General features: G+C 40.5%; 1 protein-coding gene across 1 annotated transcript in view; it reads right to left on the reverse strand.

Annotated features, from left to right (window-relative positions):
* The window catches only part of LOC124617385, a 1,108,641-nt gene that overhangs the window by 15,621 nt on the left and 1,065,090 nt on the right, over positions 1-27,930 (reverse strand). Inside the window, exons 6-8 of the mRNA XM_047145260.1 lie at positions 5,235-5,416; positions 4,026-4,223; positions 2,127-2,285 (exon numbers count right to left, since the gene is read on the reverse strand). Coding sequence (XP_047001216.1) covers positions 2,127-2,285; positions 4,026-4,223; positions 5,235-5,416 — 539 coding nt within the window. The remainder of the gene's footprint in view (positions 1-2,126; positions 2,286-4,025; positions 4,224-5,234; positions 5,417-27,930) is intronic.

A 27,930-nucleotide genomic window follows, 5' to 3' on the forward strand; every position in this document is an offset into this window, starting at 1 on the left:
GCCGCCTACCTTCTCAGTGTTGCAACCAGTGAGATTGAGACAGACAGGGAAGGGTAACTTGCATCCTGCCCCATGAGACAGATGGGTGTATCAGTTTAAATAAAGCCATAATCGACTAGTAGTAAGAGTACCCAGAACAGTTTGTCATGAAATCTCAAGACTATTTCATTGTTAACCGCAAAATTAACATAAGTTGCTCCCATACCCACAGCTCAGGTCCTAGATATACTCTTGCTGTGTTGTCTTCCATTTTGGTGCAAGTGTTATCATTGAGTGACAAGATGGATAACTTTGGCCCATTTACTGGTTTTACATAGACCCAGAAATTCTTTGGAATTTCCATCACATCAGTAGACAGAATTTGACTCTTGACTTTATTGAATACTCATCACATTGCTCTCCATACACTCACCTCGGTTTCATTTCGCTTTGTTTAAAGCTGCGATGAAATCACAGTACCACTCACATGTGGGTCAATACATGCATGGCTAAAGCACACTTGGCACTACTCTAGAAATTCATCTTTTGATACTTCTTATTTTTAGTCCATGAGATGAATGTTTTGTGTTGTCCATTCAAATAACCCTTAATTTTTAACCTAAAACTGACACAAAAATCTCCTTAAACATCAACGTACAGATTTCTACTTCAACCATGAGTTAACGTAACATCCATCTCACTGGCACAACGTACAATTACAGCACATGATAGATAATCTGTACATTACCAGAAGCAGTATTAGTTTTAGGTTACCTATCTGACAGCTCCCAGGGGCAACAAAAATTTGATTTTCAATATTTCATGTAATTATTGACTGAATTTGAAATTTAAAATGCTGTCATAATCTACTCATGAAGAGGTACAGTATAATCTTAAGTTCTAAGTCTAACACAATAAGGCAATTATTACAGTTAAAAATTTTGTGTGTGTGTGTGTGTGTGTGTGTGTGTGTGTACACATGGGAGAGTCGGGTTTTTACTAGTTTTCTATATTTTGAACCAGTTTCTTTCTTTTATTGTGCCTTTGCCCCACACTAGTGGAGTATCAGAATGACTACGAACAGATTTGGCAAGGTTAATTTAAGAGGTGGATGGATGCCTTTCCTGCCACTACCATGTGATCCACCCCCGAGACAGAATACATATGCCTCAACAGTCTGTAGTGTTATATATGTGAAAGCCATCGAAAGATTTCTAAATGTTTGCGAATCTTGTAACTGAGGCAGGACTTGGCCATTATTCACCTAGTGGAATATGGGAAACTGCCTAAAAACCACATACAGGGGCTGGCCGGTATACCGATCCTTGTCATTGATGCACTGGGTGGATCCGATCCAGAGCCAGCACCTCTCCCCATCCCAGAAGTCGCAGTTTAACAGGCACAGCTATCTGGGTGGGTCTCTATTCTGAATCAACACTATACAGGTATAGTGTATAAAACAGCTTGAAATAACTGATTACTTTACAAATGAGTTAATGTATTCAATATTTGATGTTAAAAATATAAGTGATGCAGTTTTCAGATCCGAAACCCCTTGTATATCTACTCCAGGGGAAGACATAAATCACCAACAACAATTTCATGCTGTGAAGGCTGCAATGGGTGTACACAAAAGGTGTGTGTTAGATCTTTGTTCAACTACAGTGCATGTCTTTAGTGATGTGGCAATATTAATTTAGCTCCTACTTTTTTTGTGTAGCAGTTTTGCATATGCTGCCATTTGTCGGCCATAATGCTCTTCGAACATTTGAGACTTTCATTGTAAGTATCACTGTAATTAAACATGACACAACACACCCATTTTCCAAGCTGCACTAAATAAAATTCGAAGTCCATCACAGTGACCTTAGCTTCTCTCCCACAGAAAAGATATAGTGGAGGTATCTTACAGCTGTCAACATCTATGTAGTGTAGCCCACAAAATTTGTTCACTAAGCTCTGAATTCTGAATGTTTTTTCTGAATAAACAATTTTTTTTCAAAGATTAAAGCACAGGACCAAAGTCACTTGTCATTTGAAGGATCAGTAATACTTGCATTTTTTTAAAAATACGTAATGCAATGACCATGTGTATAGTGAAATCCAAGAACAACATTTAATTTATTTTGATGAAAACACAGACTGACCTGAACAAAGATGCATTCTCTGGAGAATTTCGTGCACTGTCAATTTCTTCCAATGAAGTTTGCAGTGCCCGTGCTTCCTCCAGAAGACTAAGTAGATTCAGCTCCTCACGACCAAGCTGAAACTCTAGTTCTGCTTGCTGGATTCGCGCATCAATATTACTGTAAAATTACCAAATGTGTGTTATTTTCATACACAATACATTGTACACTACTGTTATTCCAACTATTGTAATCTTTGATAATAACACAAAAATAAGTACTGATATAACACAGTGAAATTTACATTTGTGAGATGATTGGAAACTCAAAACCTATTAATCCACTACCTATGAGTTTTAAGCTAATTAGTTACTCATATGTTCCATAAATACCAAGGATATTAAACATACTGTCACATACATTGAGACATATCACAAGTTTACCAGTTCTCTCTCTCTCTCTCTCTCTCTCTCTCTCTCTCTCTCACTCACTCACTCACTCTCTCTCTATCACACACACTCATTCCAACTTCCAACTCTTGCCTTTTCCAACTTGGAAGATCATTGTCCAGTTTTCTAGTTTTGTTTTGGTACAGTATTTCAAGGATGAGATGAGTCACTATCATCAGATTCTACAATGGATGAGCTCAGATGTTTTACTTATTAGGATTGCAGCCTTGCTGTTGGAGGTTCAGTCTGGTTATGGTCAATATAAGTAATATATCAAAATGTATTGTTCATACTAGCCACGAAAAGTGTCTAGTGGTACTTGTCAAAATGTTGTGCCAAAATACAACATGTAACTCAATGGACACCTAGAAATGCATATATATGTGAATTAACTCCATTTTTGTTCTTAGTTTATGAATCCAGATTTGAGCCTCAATCTGACACACATATTGCACATACCTCATTACAGAGTAAAATATCCATACTCGCAAAGCATTGTTTGCCATGTCACGCCATTATCTGTATTATCGTGACATAAGGGAGAGAGCGTTACATATGTGATACGGGAATTGGCGCGGCAATTGTTAAAATAAAGGCATGTTCTGTTGTGGCAAGGTCTTTTCACACAATTTCATTTACCAACTTCTTCCTCTGAATGCCAACTCATTTTATTGACTCCCACCTACATAGGGAGAAATAACCATCATAATTAAATAGAAAAAACTGGAGCTTACATGGGAAGATCTGGATGCTCATTTTTCCCACACACTATTCCAGAGTGGTATGGTCAAGAAATAGTCTGAAAGTGGTTCTGTGAACCACTCTGCCAAACACTTAAGTGTGAATAGTGGAGATACAATGTAGATTCTTCAGTCTTGAAGTAATGCCTTCATTTCCTCTCTTTTCGTTCTTTCATAAATAATGCTTAAGCTTTCTGAAGACCATACATTCACTGAGCAGTACATTCTACTCAACTGTGGCATGTGAAATAAATGTGTTTGACATTTTTAGGTTATATGCATGGTCAGGCTGTAAATCAAAGTTCAGGAGCTTACAAAATGCCTAGCTCCAACCTACAATGAGAGTACAATCTCTTATTTGCTCTGTCACATATCCCGCTCCAGTGTTATCAGTCTGTGTGTTGCAGAATCTTTCACAGAGCAAGATACTGGGTGTGTTGCAGAATCTTTCACAAAGCAAGGTACTGGCATACAGCACAGTGTATGCCAGTTTCACCACTTTGACTAGACAATGCATGTACGCCAGTGTGACATTATGTTTCCATATCCTCCTAGTGATCTGATATCCTCCCCCCCCCCCCCCCCTCAAACACACACCTCTATAGTTTTAACGGTAAAATCCAGTTTAATTTCATTGTTTATCTGAAGAAATAAAAATAGGATGATCAGTCGGGTTGTGACTCACATAAAACAAAATCTGCACAAATTAGGTATTTACTAAGGAAGCTTACTCTGAGACATCCAGCCGTTCGAGTGCCAGAGCCAGATTCTTAATTGCAAGCCGCTTGTTGTCCATGTCCTGGCGTAGCCTATTGAGACGATCACGGGCTGCACGCCGCTCACAGTCACTGGCCAGTGGCACTGAGCCCCCGCCTCGCAAGAAATTTATGCCTCCTGGTCTTCCTGGGTTGCACAGCTGGCCTTTCAGACTGCAACACAGCGAAGTGTTATGAACAACTACCTAGCTGCCACTACAATTAGAATGAAGAACAACACACATTCAAAGGAAAAAAAAAAAAAAATTGTGTAAGGGTTCTGGTTATGAAATTCTTAAGTTATGTGCAGTATTTAGTCCACAGTGTAGTTACAGTCACATCAGACATTTTTTACTATACAACAAAATATTACAGAAAAACAAGGCAGCACATAAACGTCATTTCCATTCAGTAAACAATGATATTCATGAGAAATGTTTAGCTTAAATGTTGTTAGTATTGTAGGGCTCAGTTTGGCACGCACCCCTCTACAACTCATTCACAAGTTCAAATTCACATGCAGCCTATCCAAGTATGAGCCTCTGTGAAACACAAGGAACAAGAATACAGAAAAAGATGAATATTTATGAAAATTAAGTCTGTCATTAGAGAATTAACTTGGAATGGTTATACAAATAAAGTTACACATGGAAAAACTTCTCTGGCAGGAGGAAGTCATCAGGTCCATTTCTGAAATTTACATAACTATGCTGTTTTATAGGCCTCATTTTAAACAGATAGATACACTATGAGTTTCTAGGTACAGAGCTATTTAATACATCACCTTCACAAGCACATCATTTGCCACTAAATGTCTTCAAAAATAAAACACAAAAATAGCTTAGAAAAAAGGCTTATTACCCATTCAAAAAAGCTGAAATCTCGTCAAATGATAATCCACTTTACTAATTAAATCATAAGACTAATTAAACCTTTATCCAAGATATGTTATATTTGCTCTTGTAATGTGTTCTTTATACACATTCATTTGTTAGTTGATAGTGTATAGGTTAATATATAACTTAGTATGTATTACAATACAATATATAACTATGCTTCCCTGAAATGTCAATAACCGCTGTAAAAATTGTTTCTAAATAACTCATATGACAGTGAATGCACACTTTGACACTTAAAAAACCATGGCATGTGTGTGTTGGTGTGTGTGATGGCCAAACCAGATACCTTTGTATGACATTCTCCTTATCCCGTAGTGCATTGCGCAGTGCCTCCAGCTCACGAGCCACATCTCTGGAAGCCCTCTGGAGTTGTACACCGCCTGCAGAGCCTGTACTACTGGCTGCCACCTTCTTACGGCGAGGAGTCGTTGTGGCAGTTGTTGACAATGACACCTCAATACTTGCCATCTGAAATGCAGAAGATTCACTGAGAAAGCTGCAACTGCACTCTCTTCGTGTACTTCTCCCCTATTCCCGATCTGCAGATCAAAGTTTCCAGAAAACACCTGAATCAATTGATTTAAAAAGTAATTTGTAAATCTAAAAACATAAACCTAATAATAACAGTAAGATATAGCAAAAGATATGTGGCTGACAGGGCTGTGTAAGTTAAAAAGAAGCGACATTTTGAATGAATCACAACAGTACTGCAGATTAGCTGTAGCCACCGTGGCAACCACTGTGGCAACTAGTATGCATTTTTATCTCTGGGAATGAGTGAATATACTTCACTGCTTAAGTTCCAAGAGTCCACAATGCAGTACATGTTAAGAAACTTATTACTTCCTCCAACATATACTGACATCCACTGTCCACCATGAGACTGAATGCCATGTGGTGGCACTGCAGACACATCATATGATAAGGAAAATATAAAAGTCGACCAGAGACAAGTAGAGAACCATTCTAGTGATGGTATGGGGAAATCCACGGACACAAGTGACTTCGTCAGCAGACAGATTATTATGGCCTTGAGCCTGGAAACAAGCATCTCCGAAGCAGCAATGCTGATCAGCTGTTCAAGTGCTACTGTCATGAGATCTGTGGGAAGTGGCTGAAGGACAGTGAAACTGGAGTTGGTGACAGGGTCCTGGACATCAACACCTAATCACAGATTATGGTAGTTGGGGGCTTCTACACTACTGGCCATTAAAGTTGCTACACCATGAAGATGACGTACTACAGACACGAAATTTAACTGACAGGAAGAAGATGCTGTGATATGCAAATGATTAGCTTTTCAGAGCATTCACATACGGTTGGCGCCGGTGGCGACACCTTAAACGTGCTGACATGAGGAAAGTTTCCAACCGATTTCTCATACACAAACAGCAGTTGACCGGCGTTGCCTGGTGAAACATTGTTGTGATGCCTCATGTAAGGAGGAGAAATGCGTACCATCACGTTTCCGACTTTGATAAAGGTTGGATTGTAGCCTATCGTGATTGCGGTTTATCGTATCGCGACATTGCTGCTCGCGTAGGTCGAGATCCAATGACTGTTAGCAGAATATAGAATCGGTGGGTTCAGGAGGGTAATACAGAACGCTGTGCTGGATCCCAAAGGCCTCGTATCACTAGCAATCGAGATGACAGGCATCTTATCCGCATGGCTGTAACGGATCGTGCAGCCACGTCTCAATCCCTGAGTCAACAGATGGGGGCGTTTGCAAGACAGCAACCATTTGCATGAACAGTTCGACGACGTTTGCAGCAGCATAGACTATCAGCTCGGAGACCGTGGCTACGGTTACCCTTGACGCTGCATCACAGACAGGAGCATCTGTGATGGTGTACTCAATGACGAACCTGGGTGCACGAATGGCAAAATGCCTTTTTTTCGGATGAATCCAAGTTCTGTTTACAGCATCATGATTGTCGCGTCCGTGTTTGGCGACATCGCGGTGAAGGCATATTGGAAGCGTTTATTCGTCATCGCCATACCGGCGTATCACCCAGCGTGGTGGTGTGGGGTGCCATTGGTTACATGTCTCGGTCACCTCTTGTTCGCATTGACGGCACTTTGAACAGTGGACGTTACATTTCAGATGTGTTACGACCCGTGGCTCTACCCTTCATTCGAACCCTGCGAAACCCTACATTTCAGCAGGATAAGGCACGACCGCATGTTGCAGGTCCTGTACGGGCCTTTCTGGAAAAAGAAAATGTTCGACTGCTGCCCTGGCCAGCACGTTCTCCAGATCTCTCACCAATTGAAAATGTCTGATCAATGGTGGCCGAGCAACTGGCTCATGGCAATACGGCAGTCACTACTCTTGATGAACTGTGGTATCGTGTTGAAGCTGCATGGGCAGTTGTGCCTGTACACACCATCCAAGCTATGTTTGACTCAATGCCCAGGCATATCAAGGCCGTTATTATGGCCAGAGGTGGTTGTTCTGGGTACTGATTTCTCAGGATCTATGCACCCAAATTGCATGAAAATATAATCACATGTCAGTTCTAGTGTAATATATTTGTCCAATGAATACCTGTTTATCATCTGCATTTCTTCTTGGTGTAGCAATTTTAATGGCCAGTAGTGTACATTCTGTAAATCAGGATAGGTGGCAATCTGGGGAGGTCTGACAATAGAGTACAATGCTGGTATGGTTACAAGTGCTTTGAAGTACAGCATTTAGTGCACATTGTTGAAAGGGGTTGTGCAACAGATGGAACCGATGTGTTTCCAACTTGACCCAACATCATCAATTAAGATTACAATGGCCACAGAATAACTGATATTGCACATTGGCTCTTGGAAACACATTGCCCGGTCACATGAATTAGGTATCTTGGGACACAACATTGACTGTTTGACTGTTGTGCCTCAATATCCCATCATCTAGGCAAATGGATGCTCGAAATAGGCACCACGTCGTAGATGTTGGCCAATGGGGGGAATATTAAGCAATGGGAGACATTCACCTACAGACTTCTGGTAGTAATCAAGTGTAAGATGACAGCTGTGCACAACATGAACCTTATTGTCAACCACTTGCATCCCTTCATGTTTGATGTCTTCCTCAGCATTATTGTGAACCACCTGCATCCCTTCAGGCCTATATCTTCCCCAATGGCTATGGCATCTTCCAGCAGTGTAACCATCCATGTCACAAGGTCAGAATCGTGATATAGTGGTTTGAGAAGCCTGCCTTGGGTGCCAAATTCACCTCATCTGAATACAGTGGAACATGAACCACCAACACATAATTTACAGGAATGGTGTGGCCTGTGCACAGACATATGGTGCCACATACCTAGGACTTGGCAAATACATATTGCATCCCATCGCTGTGGTATTGCATTATAAAGGTGGACGAAGGTGCTGTTATGCAGGTGATCACAATATTTTGCCTCATCAGTGTATGTGTAGCACATTGAAGACAAGGGCACAAATTAGAGAAATTCAAGCATGTACAGAGCAGTACTGACAGTCTTTCTTTACAGTTTTTATCTGTGACAAGGATAGAAAAAGGGGATAACATTCTGAAGTACCAAGTACTCTTCGCCATATGGCTTACATTGGCTTATGAAAACAGTATTGCCCAAATTGAGTAACACTAAGACTTTATTAACAGAACCTCATTTGCAAATCAACTCACCAATGTCTGTGTTTTAATGCATATGCCACCAAAACTTTATTGCAAGGAAGATGTGAAGTAAAGCTGATAAACACAAATAAGGTTCTGTGATCTGAGTGGCTCACGAACCGTGTTACGCTTGGTTAACTCACAAGATAGCTGCCACAAGAAATCTTCCTGTGGATCTAAAGAAGAGATTGCATCCCAGATAGTCACGGGCATTTAGTCTGGAGCCTGCTGGATGGCAATGAAATGGTAAGCAGTCCTGTCTGTACCACAATCTGTAGTCATTTTTCGATTTGTCAAGTAAAATGTGGTGGCATTAAGAACTTACATCTCAGCCACGGGGAGGTTTTTATTTAACTACTGGTTCACTTACAAACATGAGAAAAACAAGGCATCAACCTCTCCTGTAGTACATGCAAACAATGGGATATAATGACAATAAAAGTTAGGTAGAGACACTTATTCATCACATAACACACAATTTCAAATCAATATTTATTTTATATATTGGAGACATACAATGATTTTTACGTTTTTTTAGCTACAATTCTAGCAGCACACCTCTCAGACTCTTTGCTGTGGTGATGCACTGGGACAGTATTATTGAATAGTTAGCACAAGAGCCTTGCTATTCTTTTATTTTGTTTCTCAGTTGTGCCACAGTTTGCCACTTACTTACTTACTTATTCATACTCTCCAGCCCCCCCCCCCCCCCTAAACCACAGCCAATTTTCGATCTTGTCAAATAGCCTCCTCCATAGCATTCTGTCCTTGGCATCTTCTTCCCTTGCTCCAAGTATATGAAGATGCTTGGCCACCTGGTCACTCCATCTTGTTTTGAATCTGCCTAAAGGTCTTTGGCCTACAGGTTTCTTCTCTGACACTTCTGCCAGTCATGGTCCTTCCTCTCTTCTACAGGCATGGCTGGCCCATTCAGTTTCCTTGTCTTGGCCTCCACTACAGCACCTGATCCATTGTCTGTCTCCCTGGGCTCCTTGTTCTTTCTTTGTTGGCATTCTTCTCCATCAAAAATTGGTCCAAATATCTTCTGCAGCATCTTATTTTCAAAATCTTTTATGTTTCTCTCTGTACACTTACCTGTTCTTCATTTGTCCACCCTGCATAATGATACTGATCTGGTCTTTATTGTGATTCCTCCTGAAGAAAATGACAGTAATTTCTTGAGTGAATATAATGCTCTAGATTTTGCATTGATCCTCACATCTATTTCTTGTTTCTCATCATTTCTGTTATTTACTGCCATCCCCAGATATTTAAGGTCATCTGCTTCTTCAAACACGTGGTTATCACTCAACAGGATTTTCTGGTTTTTTGTCTTGAAATTTCTTTGTACTCTCACGAATTTTGTTTATTTGTCATTTCTCCAAACCAACTCCCATTTAAACAGCTTTCTTGCTAATGTTTTCAGGTCATTTAGATTTTCAGCAATCATCTGCAAAAATCAGTAGGCTATTTCCCTCTTCTGCTATGCTTGCTGCATCCAGTGCTTCCCATATTATAATGCTAAATGACAGTGGTGAGATTCCACATTTCTAATAAAATTTGACCTCCCTCTGACTGACTTGTACAGTGCCTGACAGAATATTCTAAGGTGTCGCTGATATTTGATTTATGGGCACAAGGCTATGGTCCAAGGCATAATTCTAAGCCTCACATTTGGTCTTCCATTGGTGGAGATTTCATGTGGTCCTAAATGACGTAACTGTACCCCATATGCCCTGTGGTTCAATATACCTAAGTGGCTATTTCTTGGTAACTATGAAGAGAATACAATAGATGACAGCTCATGCACATTTGGCAAGCTATGTCAACTAGCTCTGTGTCTCACCCAGTGCACAGTGACTAACAGCCATTTCATGAATGAGCTTTGTTGTGTTACTGTTTCATACAGGTAAGTTTCTTGTGTTACTCATTCGTTAAACTTTTTCTACAAACATGGTACTGTGTCAGGTACTACATGCACCTTTGCTGAAGTTTGTGAAAAATTCATGATCATATCTGACATCATATCTGGGTTTAAGGCTACTGGACTGGATCCGTATGATCCTACTGCAATTCCAGAAGCTGTATTTGAACCTAGTGCAGCTTCTGAATTACAAAATCCTGCAGCTTCAGAATGTCTGCCACCACCAATACTGCAAAAATCAGGTGACACTTCCTCTTCAGAGCCTGCACCTTCAGGTGTGCCAAATAGAAATTTGAATAGAGTATGCATATTATATGTGGGGAAGGATGACTCTGTCATTGATTCAGATGACACTGGAGCTGCTGATAATGAGCATATTTGCTGAGCTACTCCCAACATCAGGTATAAAAAAAGGTAGTCAGGTGTCAAAGAGAAAACCCACTCAGAACAGTAAAGGTATCATTTTGAAGAAACCACTAGTTTTGACAAAAGATAAGATCAGAATTCCTAGAATACCCAAAATACAGCCAGACCTATCCAAGGAGTCAGCAAAAAAAGCCAAACTGACACAAGGATAAATCTTGGTTTTGTAATACAAGCAAAGAAGATTCAGTGAAAGATGTGTGTGTGTTTGGTTCAAATGGCTCTGAGCACTATGGGACTTAACATCTATGGTCATCAGTCCCCTAGAACTAAGAACTACTTAAACCTAACTAACCTAAGGACAACACACAACACCCAGTCATCACGAGGCAGAGAAAATCGCTGACCCCGCCGGGAATCGAACCCGGGCGCGGGAAGCGAGAACGCTACCGCACAACCATGAGCTGCTGTGTGTGTTTCATTTGTGTTCATTACATCCATGAGGAATGTGGCAAATTAATGAAAGAGTACAAGGGCAGTTTTACGTGTCAAGCTGTGAGGACAGTGATACACAAAATGTAAAAATGTTTTTCTGTCAGTTCAGCGTAACAAATAGCTTGTTGTTGTTGTTGTTGTTGTTGTTGTGGTCTTCAGTCCTGAGACTGGTTTGATGCAGCTCTCCATGCTACTCTATCCTGTGCATGCTTCTTCATCTCCCAATACCTACTGCAGCCTACATCCTTCTGAATCTACTTAGTGTAGTCATCTCTTGGTCTCCCTCTGTGATTTTTACCCTCCACGCTGCCCTCCAGTACTAAATTGGTGATCCCTTGATGCATCAGAACATGTCCTACCAACCGATACCTTCTTCTACTCAAGTTGTGCCACAAATTTCTCTTCTCCCCAATCCTATTCAATACCTCCTCATTAGTTATATGATCTACCCATCTAATCTTTAGCATTCTTCTCAAGCACCACATTTCGAAAGCTTCTATTCTCTTCTTGTCTAAGCTATTTATCGTCCATGTTTCACTTCCATACATGGCTAGACTCCATACAAATACTTTCAGAAATGACTTCCCGACACTTAAATCAATACTCGATGTTAACAAATTTCTCTTCTTTAGAAACGCTTTCCTTGCCATTGCCACTCCACATTTTATATCCTCTCTACTTTGACCATCATCAGTTATTTTGCTCCCCAAATAGCAAAACTCCTTTACTACTTTAAGCTTCTCATTTCCTAATCTAATTCCCTCAGCATCACCCGATTTAATTTTACTACATTCCATTATCCTCGTTTTGCTTTTGTTGATGTTCATCTTATACCCTCCTTTCAAGACACTGTCCATTCTATTCAACTGCTCTTCCAAATCCTTTGCTGTCTCTGACAGAATTACAATGTCATCAGCGAACCTCAAAGTTTTTATTTCTTCTCCATGGATTTTAATACCTACTATGAACTATCCTTTTGTTTCCTTTACTGCTTGCTCAATATACAGATTGAATAGCATTGGGGAGAGGCTACAACCCTGTCTCACTCCCTTCCCAACCACTGCTTCCCTTTCATGTCCCTCGACTCTTATAACTGCCATCTGCTTTCTGTACAAATTGTAAATAGCCTTTTGCTCCTTGTATTTTACCCCTGCCACCCTCAGAATTTGAAAGGGAGTATTCCAGTCAACATTGTCAAAACCTTTCTCTAAGTCTACAAATGCTAGAAATGTAGGTTTGCCTTTCCTTAATATTTCTTCTAAGATAAGTCGTAGGGTCAGTATTGCCTCACGTGTTCCAACATTTCTACGGCATCCAAACTGATCTTCCCCAAGGTCAGCTTCTACCAATTTTTCCATTCGTCTGTAAAGAATTCGCATTAGCATTTTGCAGCTGTGACTTATTAAACTGATAGTTCGGTAATTTTCACATCTGTCAACACCTACTTTCTTTTGAATTGGAATTATTATATTCTTCTTGAAATCTGAGGGTATTTCGACTGTCTCATATATCTTGCTCACCAGATGGTAGAGTTTTGTCAGGACTGGCTCTCCCAAGGCCATCAGTAGTTCTAATGGAATGTTGTCTACTGCCGGGTCCTTGTTTCGACTCAGGTCTTTCAGTGATCTGTCGAACTCTTCACGCAGTATTGTATCTCCCCTTTAATTTTCCTGTAGGCAGTATCTATCTTACCCCTAGTGAGATAAGCCTCTACATCCTTACAATTGTCCTCTAGCCATCCCTGCTCAGCCATTTTGCACTTCCTGTCGATCTCATTTTTGAGACGTTTGTATTCCTTTTTGCCTGCTTCATTTACTGCATTTTTGTATTTTCTTCTTTCATCAATTAAATTCAGTATTTTTTCTGTTACCCATAGATTTCTACTAGCCCTCGTCTTTTTACCTAATTGATCCTCTGCTGCTTTCACTATTTCATCCCTCAAAGCTGCCCATTCTTCTTCTACTGTATTTCTTTCCCCATTCCTGTCAATTATTCCTTTATGCTCTCCCTGAAACTCTGTACAACCTCTGTTTCTTTCAGTTTATCCAGGTCCCATCTCCTTAAATTCCCACCTTTTTGCAGTTTCTTCAGTTTTAATCTACAGTTGATAACCAATAGATTCTGGTCAGAGTCCACATCTGCCCCTGGAAATGTCTTACAATTTAAAACCTGGTTCCTAAATCTCTGTCTTACCATTATATAATCTATCTGAAACCTTCTAGTATCTCCAGGGTTCTTCCACGTATACAATCTTCTTTCATGATTTTTGAACCAAGTGTTAGCTATGATTAAGTTTTGCTCTGTGCAAAATTCTACCAGGCGGCTTCCTCTTTCATTTCTTAGCCCCAATCCATATTCACCTACTACGTTTACTTCTCTTCCTTTTCCTACTGTGGAATTCCAGTCACCCATGACTATTAAATTTTCGTCTCCCTTCACTATCTGAATAATTTCTTTTATCTCATCATACATTTCATCAATTTCTTCATCATGTGCAGAGCTAGTTGGCATATAAACTTGTGCTACTGTAGTAGGTGTGGGCTTCGTGTCTATCTTGGCCACAGTAATGTGTTCACTATGCTGTTTGTAGTAGCTTACCAGCACTCCTATTTTCCTATTCATTATTAAAGCTACTCCTGCATTACCCCTATTTGATTTTGTATTTATAACCCTGTATTCACCTGATCAAAAGTCTTGTTCCTCTTGCCACCGATCTTCACTAATTCCCACTATATCTAACTTTAACCTATCCATTTCCCTTTTTAAATTTTCTAACCTACCTGCCCGATTAAGGGATCTGACATTCCACGCTCCAATACTTAGAACGCCAGTTTTCTTTCTCCTGATAACGACGTCCTCCTGAGTAGTCCCCGCCCGGAGATCCGAATGGAGGACTATTTTACCTCCGGAATATTTTACCCAAGAGGACGCCATCATCATTTAATCACCCAGTAGCTTATGTAAATGAATAATGAACTATTTGCTAACCATTACATTTGTTGAATACATTCTTGGAAAGAATTTTGTGAGACTGAATCATAAGCATTGTTTAAACCCTTTTCTTTTCTATATATGGTGTAAATACCATTCCTTAAAACTACCTTTGTCAGATAAGTAATTTCAGTTTAAATGCTAGTTTGTGTTACACATTGGGAACACAGTGTACTCAAAATACCCAAAACCAATCTTTTTTTACAGTATTATTATGGCTTGCCTAATCATTTTACTTGCTCCATGTCATAATATTACACTCCAATTTGATGTACTGCACATTGCAACCAACCATCACAATTTATTGCCACACATAAAAACATAAAAAATAACTTTCCTTGGGCAGGTCATTACCTTACATTCCAATCATATGTTTTACTTTTGTTTGCAATGATTCCTTCAAAATCCTGAAATGTAATGCTGCCATAGAAGTGGTAACACTAGATCATCAGTCACTTGCACACAGTGGATTCTTCTAAGTTCCCACTGAGTGAGGCCGTCCTCATTTAGGTTTTCCATGATTTCCCTAAATCACTCCAGGCAAATGCCGGGATGGTTCCTTTGAAAGGGCACGGTTGACTTCCTTCCCTAATCAGATGAGACCAATGACCTCGCTGTCTGGTCTCTTCCCCCAAACAACCACAACCCTCTAAGTTCCACAAGTATTCTCTCCAGTGCCCCGACACTGATATTTTCCACTAACTTGGGTGATATTTGTGTTAGATATATAGTAACTGGTATTATTTATTGAGGCGACATACAACTTCAGCAAGGCAGTTTACCATTCCCGAATTGTGTCAGATTGTTTTTCCGAGGAACGTTTCACGGCCGGCATAAATCCGCCTGTGTAGCCTTCCACATCGTTGGTGTAGACTTCCACATTGCTGACCTCGCTTCTGTTGAGCACCTCTGGGATACCACTGACATGGTTGTGCATGTGGGCACTGCACTGGCCAGTCATGGGTGATGGCTGAGTGGTCTTCAGGATAGCTCTTCAACGTTTTAGATTAGTCATACCACATCGCGTCACGTCATTGGGGCGGAACCGGGGATAACATGCTACTAAATATGTGTCTCGAAGTGCTTTGATAACTATCTGCAATTCTTGAAAGCTACTTTTGAATACTGTTTTGTAACTGGTGTACCACTGTGAAAAATTACCGAAAATACCGCTCTGAGGCTGTCTATCAGGCCTGACTTTAAATCACACAAGCAGCCAAATTCACCCGCTCTTTGGAAGAAACAGTGCATTGAATGTTGATACGGCACCCTCCTGTGATTACTTACATATCTAAATACTTCCGTATCTGTCAATTTACCCAACTGTTGCGTATTTAAGTAAGAAAATCTCCTCTACAAAAGACGATAATAAAAACTGGAGATAACTAAGACAAAAATTAATTTGTTTTTATTTTAGTTCTAGTGGATCAGGCGATAATCTCTGCCCACATCCAGTAATCAATCTGTTAACTACACAATACCATTAAATGAACGACGAAATACTACTGCATATGCAGAATAACTATAATAGTAGTTACATTTTTTTTAAGAAAAAGAAAATGCACCAAAGCCCAGCAGATGTAAGTACAGCTTATAATGAGTGGCTCAACTGCTACGAACATTGGTTAACAACAGGTGGTCACCCTGTTGCCAGTCAAAATAGGCACTTTTGTCACAGCATAGGTGTGGAGCGTTGTTACTTAATAAATAGTAGCCAACGTAATGTCATATGTTGAGTGATGTGCTTTGTCGCTGTTATAACTTTTTTATTTAACGAGTGTGAATAACTGGTGTACGTTTGATAGTGCTTCGACGCATAAATTTTTAAAAGTGTGGTATTAGCGTTGGAATAGGAACAGCTCTTGGATACAGTGTCTGTGAACAAAATGAAATGAGGATTAGAAGAAGTCACAGGTATGATTTGTAAGTTACTAAATTTGGAGGTTGATCTTAAGGTGTACTACGGCTATGGCTGCACGATGCTCGAAGCCTGTCACTCTCCGAACAAATAGCGGGCTCTAACGAAAAATGCCCCGCACTTGAGAAAACACACTCAAGGAAAGCTGCGCATATTCCGTGTTTTCAAGAGCTCATAATCATTTGGAGCAGCCAGTGAAGGGATCTAACCAGGAGCCCCGTAACTCGATAGCAATGTACTGAAACTAGATACGTAATTATTCTAGAAATTTGTGAGCCCAGTATTGAAATACCGCACCTGCAAGTAACACCGAACAATGCAACAGCACAACAGTTGTTTCTCAGTCATAATTGTAGCTGCCACAATGTGATACTATTCAATTCACAGAATATACTTTCGTGGACCGGACTGAACCATACTGTAAAATGAAGATTTTAAAAAAAATTATAGAAAGCCATGAAGCAGGCAACAATATTCTTCCCCTCTCAACATGTACAGTACTGACAGGTAAAATGGAGTACAGTTTTGAAACCTGGTTAGCCTACAAAATCGGTAGGCAATATTGCCGAATAACGGTACTAACTTTGACCTGCAGGGGGTCATTATCAAGTGTTGTATGGGGTAGCGAGATCCTTTTGTTCTGAATAAGTAGTGATTTCAGGCGTGGTGGTTAGGTTAGGAGTTAATAACTTAACATAAATTTGTTTGTGAATCGATCTGCAATCATGATTGTTGTCGGCGAATCTAGATGGTTGTTGGGTTGAGACCTGCACAGCGAAAATTAATCTACACATTCCACTCTATATCATACTCAGGCGAATTATATTTCGTTGTGCCACCGGCTGTCTTCATACAGGCACCGGCTAAAATTTTAGCAAAAGTCAGAAAGCGATTACAAAGCAAAGGCTGTAGACAAGAAGTGTAAATATTACTTGAAACCACAAAACAGTTGTATTTAAATTTAATCAATTCATAAAAACTAGAACACTCCGAAATATTTTTCCTTCTCTTTTATCACGTACTTCGCTATATTTTACATCAGTTTGATGCTTGTTAAACGTTCTGGATATAAAGTTTAGACTATTAATATTATGATACGCCTTAGAATGTTTTCACAGCAAGTGCCTCCACATATTAATTGCACTGAGCAATATGTATGTCAACGTCTAAATTTTAATCTAACTTTCAAGGTATTAACGTCTGTAACGGAGGCTACACTTGTGGTCGCGAGAGTATTACCATTTAACTAGTAGTTATCGTACCGGGTAAGCCCACACTCATGAATAAAAAAAAAGCGTAGAACGTCAGCTAGTTGTCTGTAGCGTATATGAACCCATCACATGCTCAATATTATTGACAACACAATAATATTGTGTCAATATATTTGCACGGATGTGCGACGTCAAGAATGGCACAATAATATCGCGCGTAATTTACGTCTGCGGGGGGAGGGAGAGGGTCAGAACGCTGCTTATCTGCACCAGACTCAATGTGCGAAACGCAGAAAAACAGTCAAAAATATGTTTGAAAATGCGTTAGCTAACTGTTCCTCGGCACTAAAACACACCCGTGGCTTTTTAGCGCACTTTGTAACCATTTTTCATACGAAATTTACCAGACTGGCAGATATTGCTGCACTATGATAGAACGTAGCACAATGTTCGTTCAGCTGTCACGTCTGACGTAACTCACTGGCGCATTACGCACCGCATTCAGTGGGAAAACACCTTTACTATTTTTGCTATTATCCAGGGAACGACGCACTACACCGGGCGCAATACGTCCTACGGGGCGCAAAATTCCTACTCTTGGGAAATCCCGGCATGTGTTGCGATGGAATTGCTCGTTTTGCAAAACAAAAGCAGAAATCGTGCAGAACAAGCGTGAAAGATCTGAAAAGCTTCCAGTTAGCATTTCAGTGGGCCAGGGGCTCATTTAAAAATGTTTCAAATGGCTCTGAGCACTATGGGACTTAAATTCTGAGGTCATCAGTCCCCTAGAACTTAGAACTACTTAAACCTAACGACATCACACACACCCATGCCCGAGGCAGGATTCGAACCTGCGAACGTAGCGGTCGCGCGGTTCCGGTTCCAGACTGTAGCGCCTAGAACCGCTCGGCCATCCTGGCCGGCGGGGCTCATTTAGGACGGCATAGATTTGTAATTCACAACAACTAATTACAAAAAAAAGTGATCTGCATAATGTATCTTGCACATGCGCAGAATTCTATGTATGTCTCTACTGTAACGATTGTTGCCAGCGAGATAAAGCAAGTGTTCAACGAAAACTGATTGAATGCTTATATGACCATTATGTCTCTGCTGTGACGACTGTTGAAGGAAAATAAACATGTTACTCGCTGGACGTCTGAAGTAATCTCATATGTAAACTACGTAGTTTAGCGCCCGCTACGTCGCTCGCTTAGACTGCGTAGATTTTTTAAATCGAATTTTTAAGTTGTTCAGAAATTGCAACACCCTCTAAACTTTTCATGCCAATTAAGGCCATAGAAGCATGTTTGTTTCCGAATGTATCGGTACTTCTGACCAGATAGCGATTCTGTAGATAGAGTCCAAGGTTTTTGTTAACCGTGCCCTTTGCGTTCTTGTATTGATATTTCCGTAGAAACTTTAATCTCCCAACACATTTCTTTATATCTAACCGAGAACAGAAGTACCAGTTTTAATAGATTTAGCTTCAAAAATTTTTCAATGTAGCTAAATATTTTCTTAAGGATTGTTATCATGTATTTCTCCCCGTTGGGAGATGAATTCCCAAAAACACTGAAATACGTATTTTTTATTTCTAACTCATGAAGCATGGGTGGGGGGCTTGCGTGCCTCATCGATACAGATAGCCGTACCGTAGGTGTAACCACAACGGAGACAAACGTGTGGTTCCTGAAGAGGGGCAGCAGCCTTTTCAGTAGCTCTAGGGGCAGCAGTCTGGATGATTGACTGATCTGGCCTTGTAACATTAGCAAAAACGGCCTTGCTGTGTGGGTACTGCGAACGGCTGAAAGCAAGGGGGAACTACAGTCGTAATTTTCACTGAGGGCATGCAGCTTTACTGTATGGTTACATGATGATGGCGTCCTCTTGGGTAAAATATTCCGGAGGTAAAATAGTCGCCCATTCGGATCTCCAGGCGAGGACTACTCAGGAGGGCGTCGTTATCAGGAGAAAGAAAACTGGCGTTCTGAGTATTGTAGCGTGGAATGTCAGATCCCTTAATGGGGCAGGTAGGTTAGAAAATTTAAAAAGGGAAATGGATAGGTTAAAGTTAGATACAGTGGGAATTAGTGAAGTTCGGTGGCAAGAGGAACAAGATTTCTGGTCGGGTGAATATAGGTTATAAATACAAAATCAAATAGGGGTAATGCAGGAGTAGGTTTAATAATCAATAAAAAAAAAGAAGTGCAGGTAAGCTACTACGAACAGCATGGTGAACACATTATTATAGCCAAGATAGACACGAAGCCGACGCCTACCACAGTAGTACAAGTTTATATGCCAACTAGCTCTGCAGATGACGAAGAGATTGATTAAATGTATTATGAAATAAAAGAAATTATTCAGATAGTGAAGGGAGACGAAAATTTAATAGTCATGGATGACTGGAATTCGAAGGAAGAGACGGAAAAGTAGTAGGTGAATATGGAATGGGGGTAAGGAATGAAAGAGGAAGTTGCCTGGTAGAATTTTGCACAGAGCATAACTTAATCTTAGTTAACACTTGGTTCAAGAATCATGAAATTGTATACATGGGAGGGTCCTGGCGACACTGGAAGGTTTCGGGTTATATAATGGTAAGACAGAGATTCAGGAGCCTGGTTTTAAATAATAAGACATATCCACGGGCAGATGTGGACTCTGACCACAATCTATTGGTTATGAACTGTAAATTAAAAATGAAGAAACCGCAAAAAGGTGAGAATTTAAGGAGATGGGACCTGGATTAACTGAAAGAACCAGAGGTTGTAGGTGTAGACAGGACACAACAAACTTTCAATAGGAAATTGAAAAAGAATGTAGGAAAGTCATCGAAAAGGAAGAAAGTTTTGTTGTTAGGCAGTTCTCATGCCAGAGGTGTAGGCCAACTTCTGCAGGAGGAATTAGGACCAGAATACCAGGTCACAAATTTTTTCAAACCAAGTGCTAGTCTGGATCAGGTGACAGAGGATTTAGGTTCACTCTGTAAAGGATTTACCAGGGAAGACACCGTGGTTATTGTGGGAGGGCCAGGGAACAGCATCGACAGATATCCTGGGTACAGTATAGAGTGTGACCTGGTAAAGATTGCGTCGGCATCGAGACACACCAATGTTGAATTTGTATCTGTCCTGAGATGCCATGACCGGCCTCATTTGAACTCTTCTGTTGGGAGAGTTAATTTGGAGTTGGAACGGCTGCTTGGGTCGGGTGCGGGGGCTCATATTGGTGTGGTTCCTGTTGATTATCTCAGTAGGTGGGACTATACCAGGCACGGCCTACATCTCAACAGGAAAGGGAAGGGGAAACTGGCTGGGGTAATAGCAGGAAATTTAAGGGGGGGAGGCACTGCCATGAATGGTAAAATACCAGTGGTTACAGGTGTTGGAGCAGCACCTTTTTTAGGATAGGTAAGACAGAAAGATGTCAAGTTCTACGAGAGGTCAGGATTGAAACAAATCTTCAGTTCACGAAAGAAATAAAACAGCACAATTCTAGCACATTGGATCACCAATCACAGCTATCAATTATAAATTTTCACCAATCACCAGAAATTTTATCTCCACCAAGTTGTATCTCAGTCCTAGGTAATTGCATTGATGAATTAAAGTCACCCAACCCAGTTGACATAATCTGCCTCTCTGAACACCATGTGACCACTGGTATAGGAACTAGGCCTAAGCACAATGAGAAACTCAGACAGGAGAGTACTGCAAATGTTAGAATAAGGAAAGGTTCTCATAAAAGTATAATTAAAAATAATGTAAGTATATTTCATTAAAATATTGGGAGTTTAAAGAGTAAAGTAGATGAGCTTCTGGTTTGTTTAGAAGATTTAGAAGCTGAGAATGAAATACACTCCTGGAAATTGAAATAAGAACACCGTGAATTCATTGTCCCAGGAAGGGGAAACTTTATTGACACATTCCTGGGGTCAGATACATCACATGATCACACTGACAGAACCACAGGCACATAGACACAGGCAACAGAGCATGCACAATGTCGGCACTAGTACAGTGTATATCCACCTTTCGCAGCAATGCAGGCTGCTATTCTCCCATGGAGACGATCGTAGAGATGCTGGATGTAGTCCTGTGGAACGGCTTGCCATGCCATTTCCACCTGGCGCCTCAGTTGGACCAGCGTTCGTGCTGGATGTGCAGACCGTGTGAGACGACGCTTCATCCAGTCCCAAACATGCTCAATGGGGGACAGATCCAGAGATCTTGCTGGCCAGGGTAGTTGACGTACACCTTCTAGAGCACGTTGGGTGGCACGGGATACATGCGGACGTGCATTGCCCTGTTGGAACATCAAGTTCCCTTGCCGGTCTAGGAATGGTAGAACGATGGGTTCGATGACTGTTTGGATGTACCGTGCACTATTCAGTGTCCCCTCGACGATCACCAGTGGTGTACGGCCAGTGTAGGAGATCGCTCCCCACACCATGATGCCGGGTGTTGGCCCTGTGTGCCTCGGTCGTATGCAGTCCTGATTGTGGCGCTCACCTGCATGCGCCAAACACGCATACGACCATCATTGGCACCAAGGCAGAAGCGACTCTCATCGCTGAAGACGACACGTCTCCATTCGTCCCTCCATTCACGCCTGTCGCGACACCACTGGAGGCGGGCTGCACGATGTTGGGGCGTGAGCGGAAGACGGCCTAACGGTGTACGGGACCATAGCCCAGCTTCATGGAGACGGTTGCGAATGGTCCTCGCCGATACCCCAGGAGCAACAGTGTCCCTAATTTGCTGGGAAGTGGCGGTGCGGTCCCCTACGGCACTGCGTAGGATCCTACGGTCTTGGCGTGCATCCGTGCGTCGCTGCGGTCCGGTCCCAGGTCGACGGGCACGTGCACCTTCCGCCGACCACTGGCGACAACATCGATGTGCTGTAGAGACCTCACGCCCCACGTGTTGAGCAATTCAGCGGTACGTCCACCTGGCCTCCCGCATGCCCACTATACGCCCTCGCTCAAAGACCGTCAACTGCACATATGGTTCACGTCCACGCTGTCGCGGCATGCTACCAGTGTTAAAGACTGCGATGGAGCTCCGTATGCCACGGCAAACTGGCTGACACTGACGGCGGCGGTGCACAAATGCTGCGCAGCTAGCGCCATTCGACGGCCAACACCGCGGTTCCTGGTGTGTCCGCTGTGCCGTGCGTGTGATCATTGCTTGTACAGCCCTCTCGCAGTGTCCGGAGCGAGTATTACTCGGTTCTTTCAATTTGACACCCGTTATTGATTTTCCTACTCGGGTGGTAAAGGATAGCAGCTCACTGATAGATAACTTCTTTATAGACCAGGATAAGTTTAACCAGATAAATGCTCAGCCTGTTGAGAATGGTCTTTCTGATCATGGTGCACAGCTAGTTACAATATATGACATAGCTCCATTCAGCAATACTAAACAGTCCTCCAAAGTAGTACGTTCAGTCAACGATTTAACAATTGCAAATTTCAGGGAAAGCCTACAGCAGTTAGACTGGGATGAGGTGTACCGTGAACCTGATGCCAATTTAAAATATAATTTATTTCATGACATTTTTGTAAATGCATTTGAAAACTGCTTCCCCAAGAAAATAGTTAAATATACTCGTAAGAAACCTTGTAGCAAACCATGGCTTACTAAGGGTATAAAATATCTTGTAACCGGAAAAGGGAAATGTATCTGACAGCAAGAAAGAGTAGTGACCCAGAAACTATCAAAAATTATAAAAACTACTGTGTTATATTAAGAAAAGTTATTAAAAAATCCAGGAGTATGTGTATCATGTCTGAAATCAGCAACTCTGATAATAAAATTAAAACAATTTGGAATATTATTAAAAGAGAAACAGGTCAACCAAGAGCAGAGGAAGACAGTATTACCATCAAATTGAATGAAAACTTTACGAACAAAAAGTCAGAAGTTGAAAATATTTTTAATAATCATTTTCTAAATGTTGTGGATATAGTAGGATCCAGATGTTCATTAGAAGATGCTAGGCTGTTAATGGAAGAGGCCATACCTACGCAACTTGATACAATTGAAATCTCACCCACTTCTCCCTCTGAAATTAGGAAAATAATAAACTTGCTTAAAAGCAAAAACTCACATGGAATTGATGGCATTTCCAGCAAAATACTAAAAGCTTGTTCTCAACAGATAAGTAAGATTCTCAGCCACCTGTGTAATAGCTCTCTGGAACAGGGCATTTTCCCTGATAGACTGAAATATGCTATTGTTATACCTTTGCATAAAAAGGGGGATAGATCTGATGTCAACAATTACCGTCCAATCTCCCTTCTAACAGCTTTATCCAAAATTTTTGAGAAAGTAATGTATTCAAGAGTAGCTTCACATATCTGTAAAAATGAAGTACTAACAAAATGTCAGTTTGGTTTCCAGAAAGGTTTTTCAACAGAAAATGCCATATATGCTTTCACCAGTCAAATTTTGAATGATCTGAATAACCGAACACCTCCCATTGGGATTTTTTGTGATCTCTCAAAGGCTTTTGATTGTGTAAATCATGAAATTCTGCTAGACAAGCTCAAGTATTGTGGCATGAGTGGGACAGTGCACAAATGGTTTAATTCGTACCTAACTGGAAGAGTGCAGAAAGTTGAAATAAGTAGTTCTCGTAACATGCAAAGATCAGCACATTCCTCAAACTGGGGAACTATCAAGAATGGGGTTCCACAAGGGTCAGTCTTGGGTCCTTTGTTGTTCTTATTGTATATTAATGACTTGCCATTCTATATTCATGAAGAGGCAAAGTTAGTTCTCTTTGCTGATGATAGAAGTATAGTAATCACACCTGAGAAACAAGAATTAACTGATGAAATTGTCAATACTGTCTTTCAGAAAATTACTAAGTGGTTCCTTGTAAACGGACTCTCACTGAATTTTGATGAGACACAGTACATACAGTTCCGTACAGTGAATGGTATGACGCCATTAATAAATATAGACCTTAATCAGAAGCATATAGCTAAGGTAGAATATTCCAAATTTTTAGGTATGTCCATTGATGAGAGATTAAATTGGAAGAAACACATTGATGATCTGCTGAAACGTTTGAGTTCAGCTACTTATGCAATAAGGGTCATTGCAAATTTTGGTGATAAACATCTTAGTAAATTAGCTTACTACGCCTATTTTCACTCATTGCTTTCGTATGGCATCATATTTTGGGGTAATTCATCACTGAGGAATAAAGTATTTATTGCACAGAAGCGTGGAATCAGAATAATAGCTGGAGTCCACCCAAGATCATCCTGCAGACATTTATTTAAGGATCTAGGGATATTCACAGTAGCTTCTCAGTATATATACTCTCTTATGAAATTTGTTATTAACAACCAAACCCAATTCAAAAGTAATAGCAGTGTGCATAACTACAATACTAAGAGAAAGGACAATCTTCACTATTCAAGATTAAATCTAACTTTGGCACAGAAAGGGGTGAATTATACTGGCACTAAAGTCTTTGGTCACTTACCAAATAGTATCAAAAGTCTGACAGATAACCAACAAGTATTTAAGAAGAAATTAAAAGAATTTCTGAATGACAACTCCTTCTACTCCATAGAGGAATTTTTAGATATAAATTAAGAAAAAAAATATTCAAAAATAAAAAAAAACCACAAAAAAATAAAGTTGTTATATTAACTTAAGTATGTTGTTAAATTAACCTAATTATGTCACGTATTGGAAAATTCGACTCGTTCCACATCATTACAAAATATCGTATTCATGATCCATGGAACTAGTATTAATCTAATCTAATCTAGAGTTTCAGGCAGAGCATTAGGGAACGATTGACGAGATCAGGGGAAGGAAATACATCAGAAGAAGAATGGGCAGCTCTGAGAGATTAAATAGTGAAGGCAGCAGAGGATCAAGTAGGTAAAAAGACAAGGGCTAGTAGAAATCCTTGGATAACAGAAGAAATATTGCATTTAATTGATGAAAGGAGAAAATATAAAAATTCTGTAAATGAAGCAGGCAAAAAGGAATGCAAAGTCTCAAAAATGAGATCGACAGGAAGTGCAAAATGGCTAAGCAGGGATGGCTAGAGGACAAATGTAAGGATGTAGAGGCATATATCACTTGGGGTAAGATAGATACTGCCTACAGGAAAATTAAAGAGACCTTTGGAGAAAAGAGAACCACTTGTATGAATATCAAGAGCTCAGATGGAAACCCTGTCCTAAACAAAGAAGAGAAAACAGAGAGGTGGACGGAGTATATAGAGGGTCTATACAACGCCAATGTACTTGATGACAATATTATAGAAATGGAAGAGGACATAGATGAAGATGAAATGGGAGCTATGATACTGCGTGAAGAGTTTGACAGAGCACTGAAAGACCTAAGTCGAAACAAGGCCCTGGGAGTAGACAACATTCCATTAGAACTACTGATGGCCTTGGGAGAGCCAGCCCTGACAAAACTCTACCATCTGGTGAGCAAGATGTATGGGACAGATCAAATACCCTCAGACTTCAAGAAGAATATAATAATTCCAATCCCAAAGAAGGGAGGTGTTGACACATATGAAATCTGCTGAACTATCAGTTTAATGAGTCACAGCTGCAAAATACTAACACGAATTCTTTACAGATGAATGGGAAAACTGGTAGAAGCCAACGTCGGGGAACATCAGTTTGGATTCTGAAGAAATGTTGGATCACCTGAGGCAATACTGAACCTATGACTTATCATAGAAGAAAAGTTAAGGAAAGGCAAACCTACGTTTCTAGCACTTGTGGACTCAGAGAAAGCTTTTGACAATGTTGACTGGAATACTCTCTTTCAAATTCTGAAGGTGGCAGGGGAGTAGGTATTAAAATCCACGGAGAAGAAATAAAAACTTAGAGGTTCGTCGATGACATTGTAATTCTATCAGAGACAGCAAAGGACCTGGAAGGGAAGTTGAACGGAATGGACAGTGTCTTGAAAGAAGGATATAAGATGAACATCAATAAAAGTAAAATGAGGATAGTGGAATGTAGTCTAATTAAATCAGGTGAAGCTGAGGGAATTGGATTAGGAAATGAGACACTTAAAGTAGTAAAGGAGTTTTGCTATTTGGGGAGCAAAATAACTGATGATGGTCGAAGTAGAGAGGAATTAAAATGTAGATTGGCAATGGCAAGGAAAGCGTTTCTGAAGAAGAGAAATTTGTTAACATCGAGTACGGTATTGATTTAAGTGTCAGGAAGTCATTTCTGAAAGTATTTGTATGGAGTCTAGCCATGTATGGAAGTGAAACATGGACAATAAATAGCTTAGACAAGAAGAGAATAGAAGCTTTTGAAATGCGGTGCTGCAGAAGAATGCTAAAGATTAGATGGGTAGATAATGTAACTAATGAGGAGGTACTGAATAGAATTGGGGAGAGGAGGAGAGTGTGGCACAACTTGACTAGAAGAAGGGATCGGTTGGTAGGACATGTTCTGAGGCATCAAGGGATCACCAATTTAGTACTGGAGGGCAGCGTGGAGGGTAAAAATCACAGAGGGAGACCAAGAGATGACTACACTAAGTAGATTCAGAAGGATGTAGGCTGCAGTAGGTATTGGGAGATGAAGAAGCATGCACAGGATAGAGTAGCATGGAGAGCTGCATCAAACCAGTCTCAGGACTGAAGACCACAACAACAACAACAACAACAACTCAGAAGTCAAATACCAATTTTCATAGATGTGGTTTCGAAAATGCTTTAGTAATTCTTTAATGAATTAGTTTCAAAAAAACTTCCAACTGTTTTACCCCCTTAGTGGTTGACTTTCCAAAAATGCTGAACATGTATTTTTTTATTTCCGAATGTTAGTTTTCGTACTTCTAGCTTCAAAATTTACTTAATAGCGACATACTTTCATTAAGCCCTTCATCCCCTATTTCACCCCCTTAGGAGTGGAATTTCGAGCAGTCACTTCTTAAATGGCGCTTGCAGTGTAGATATACACCCCCTCCAAATTTCAAGTTTCTATCCTTAGCGGATTGGAGTGGGGGGATATTTGAGTCAGTGAGTGTGGCCCCATTTCACCCCCTTAGGGGCTGAATTTCCAAAACCAGTGAAACGTATTTTTTCATTTCAAACAGAGGAGCCAATCACCAGTTTTCAAAGATTTAACTTTAAAAATGCGTTTGCAATTAACTATTTTCGTAAAACATTGCGCCCTCTATTTTACCTCCTTAAAGATTGAATTTCGAAAAACAATGACAAGCGTATTTTTTATTTCCAATAGGGTAGCCAAATAAAAGTTTTCATACTTTTAGCTTGAAAAATCCATGATGAAATATTTCCATAAAAGTTCATCCCCATAGGGGTTGAATTCCCAAAAACGGTGAAACACGTATTGTTTTATTTCTGAGAAGCCAAATACAAATTTTCATAGTGTTAGCCTTAAAATGCCTT

The sequence above is a fragment of the Schistocerca americana genome, chromosome 1 (genome assembly GCF_021461395.2).
Source record: "Schistocerca americana isolate TAMUIC-IGC-003095 chromosome 1, iqSchAmer2.1, whole genome shotgun sequence".
Lineage (NCBI taxonomy): Eukaryota > Metazoa > Arthropoda > Insecta > Orthoptera > Acrididae > Schistocerca > Schistocerca americana.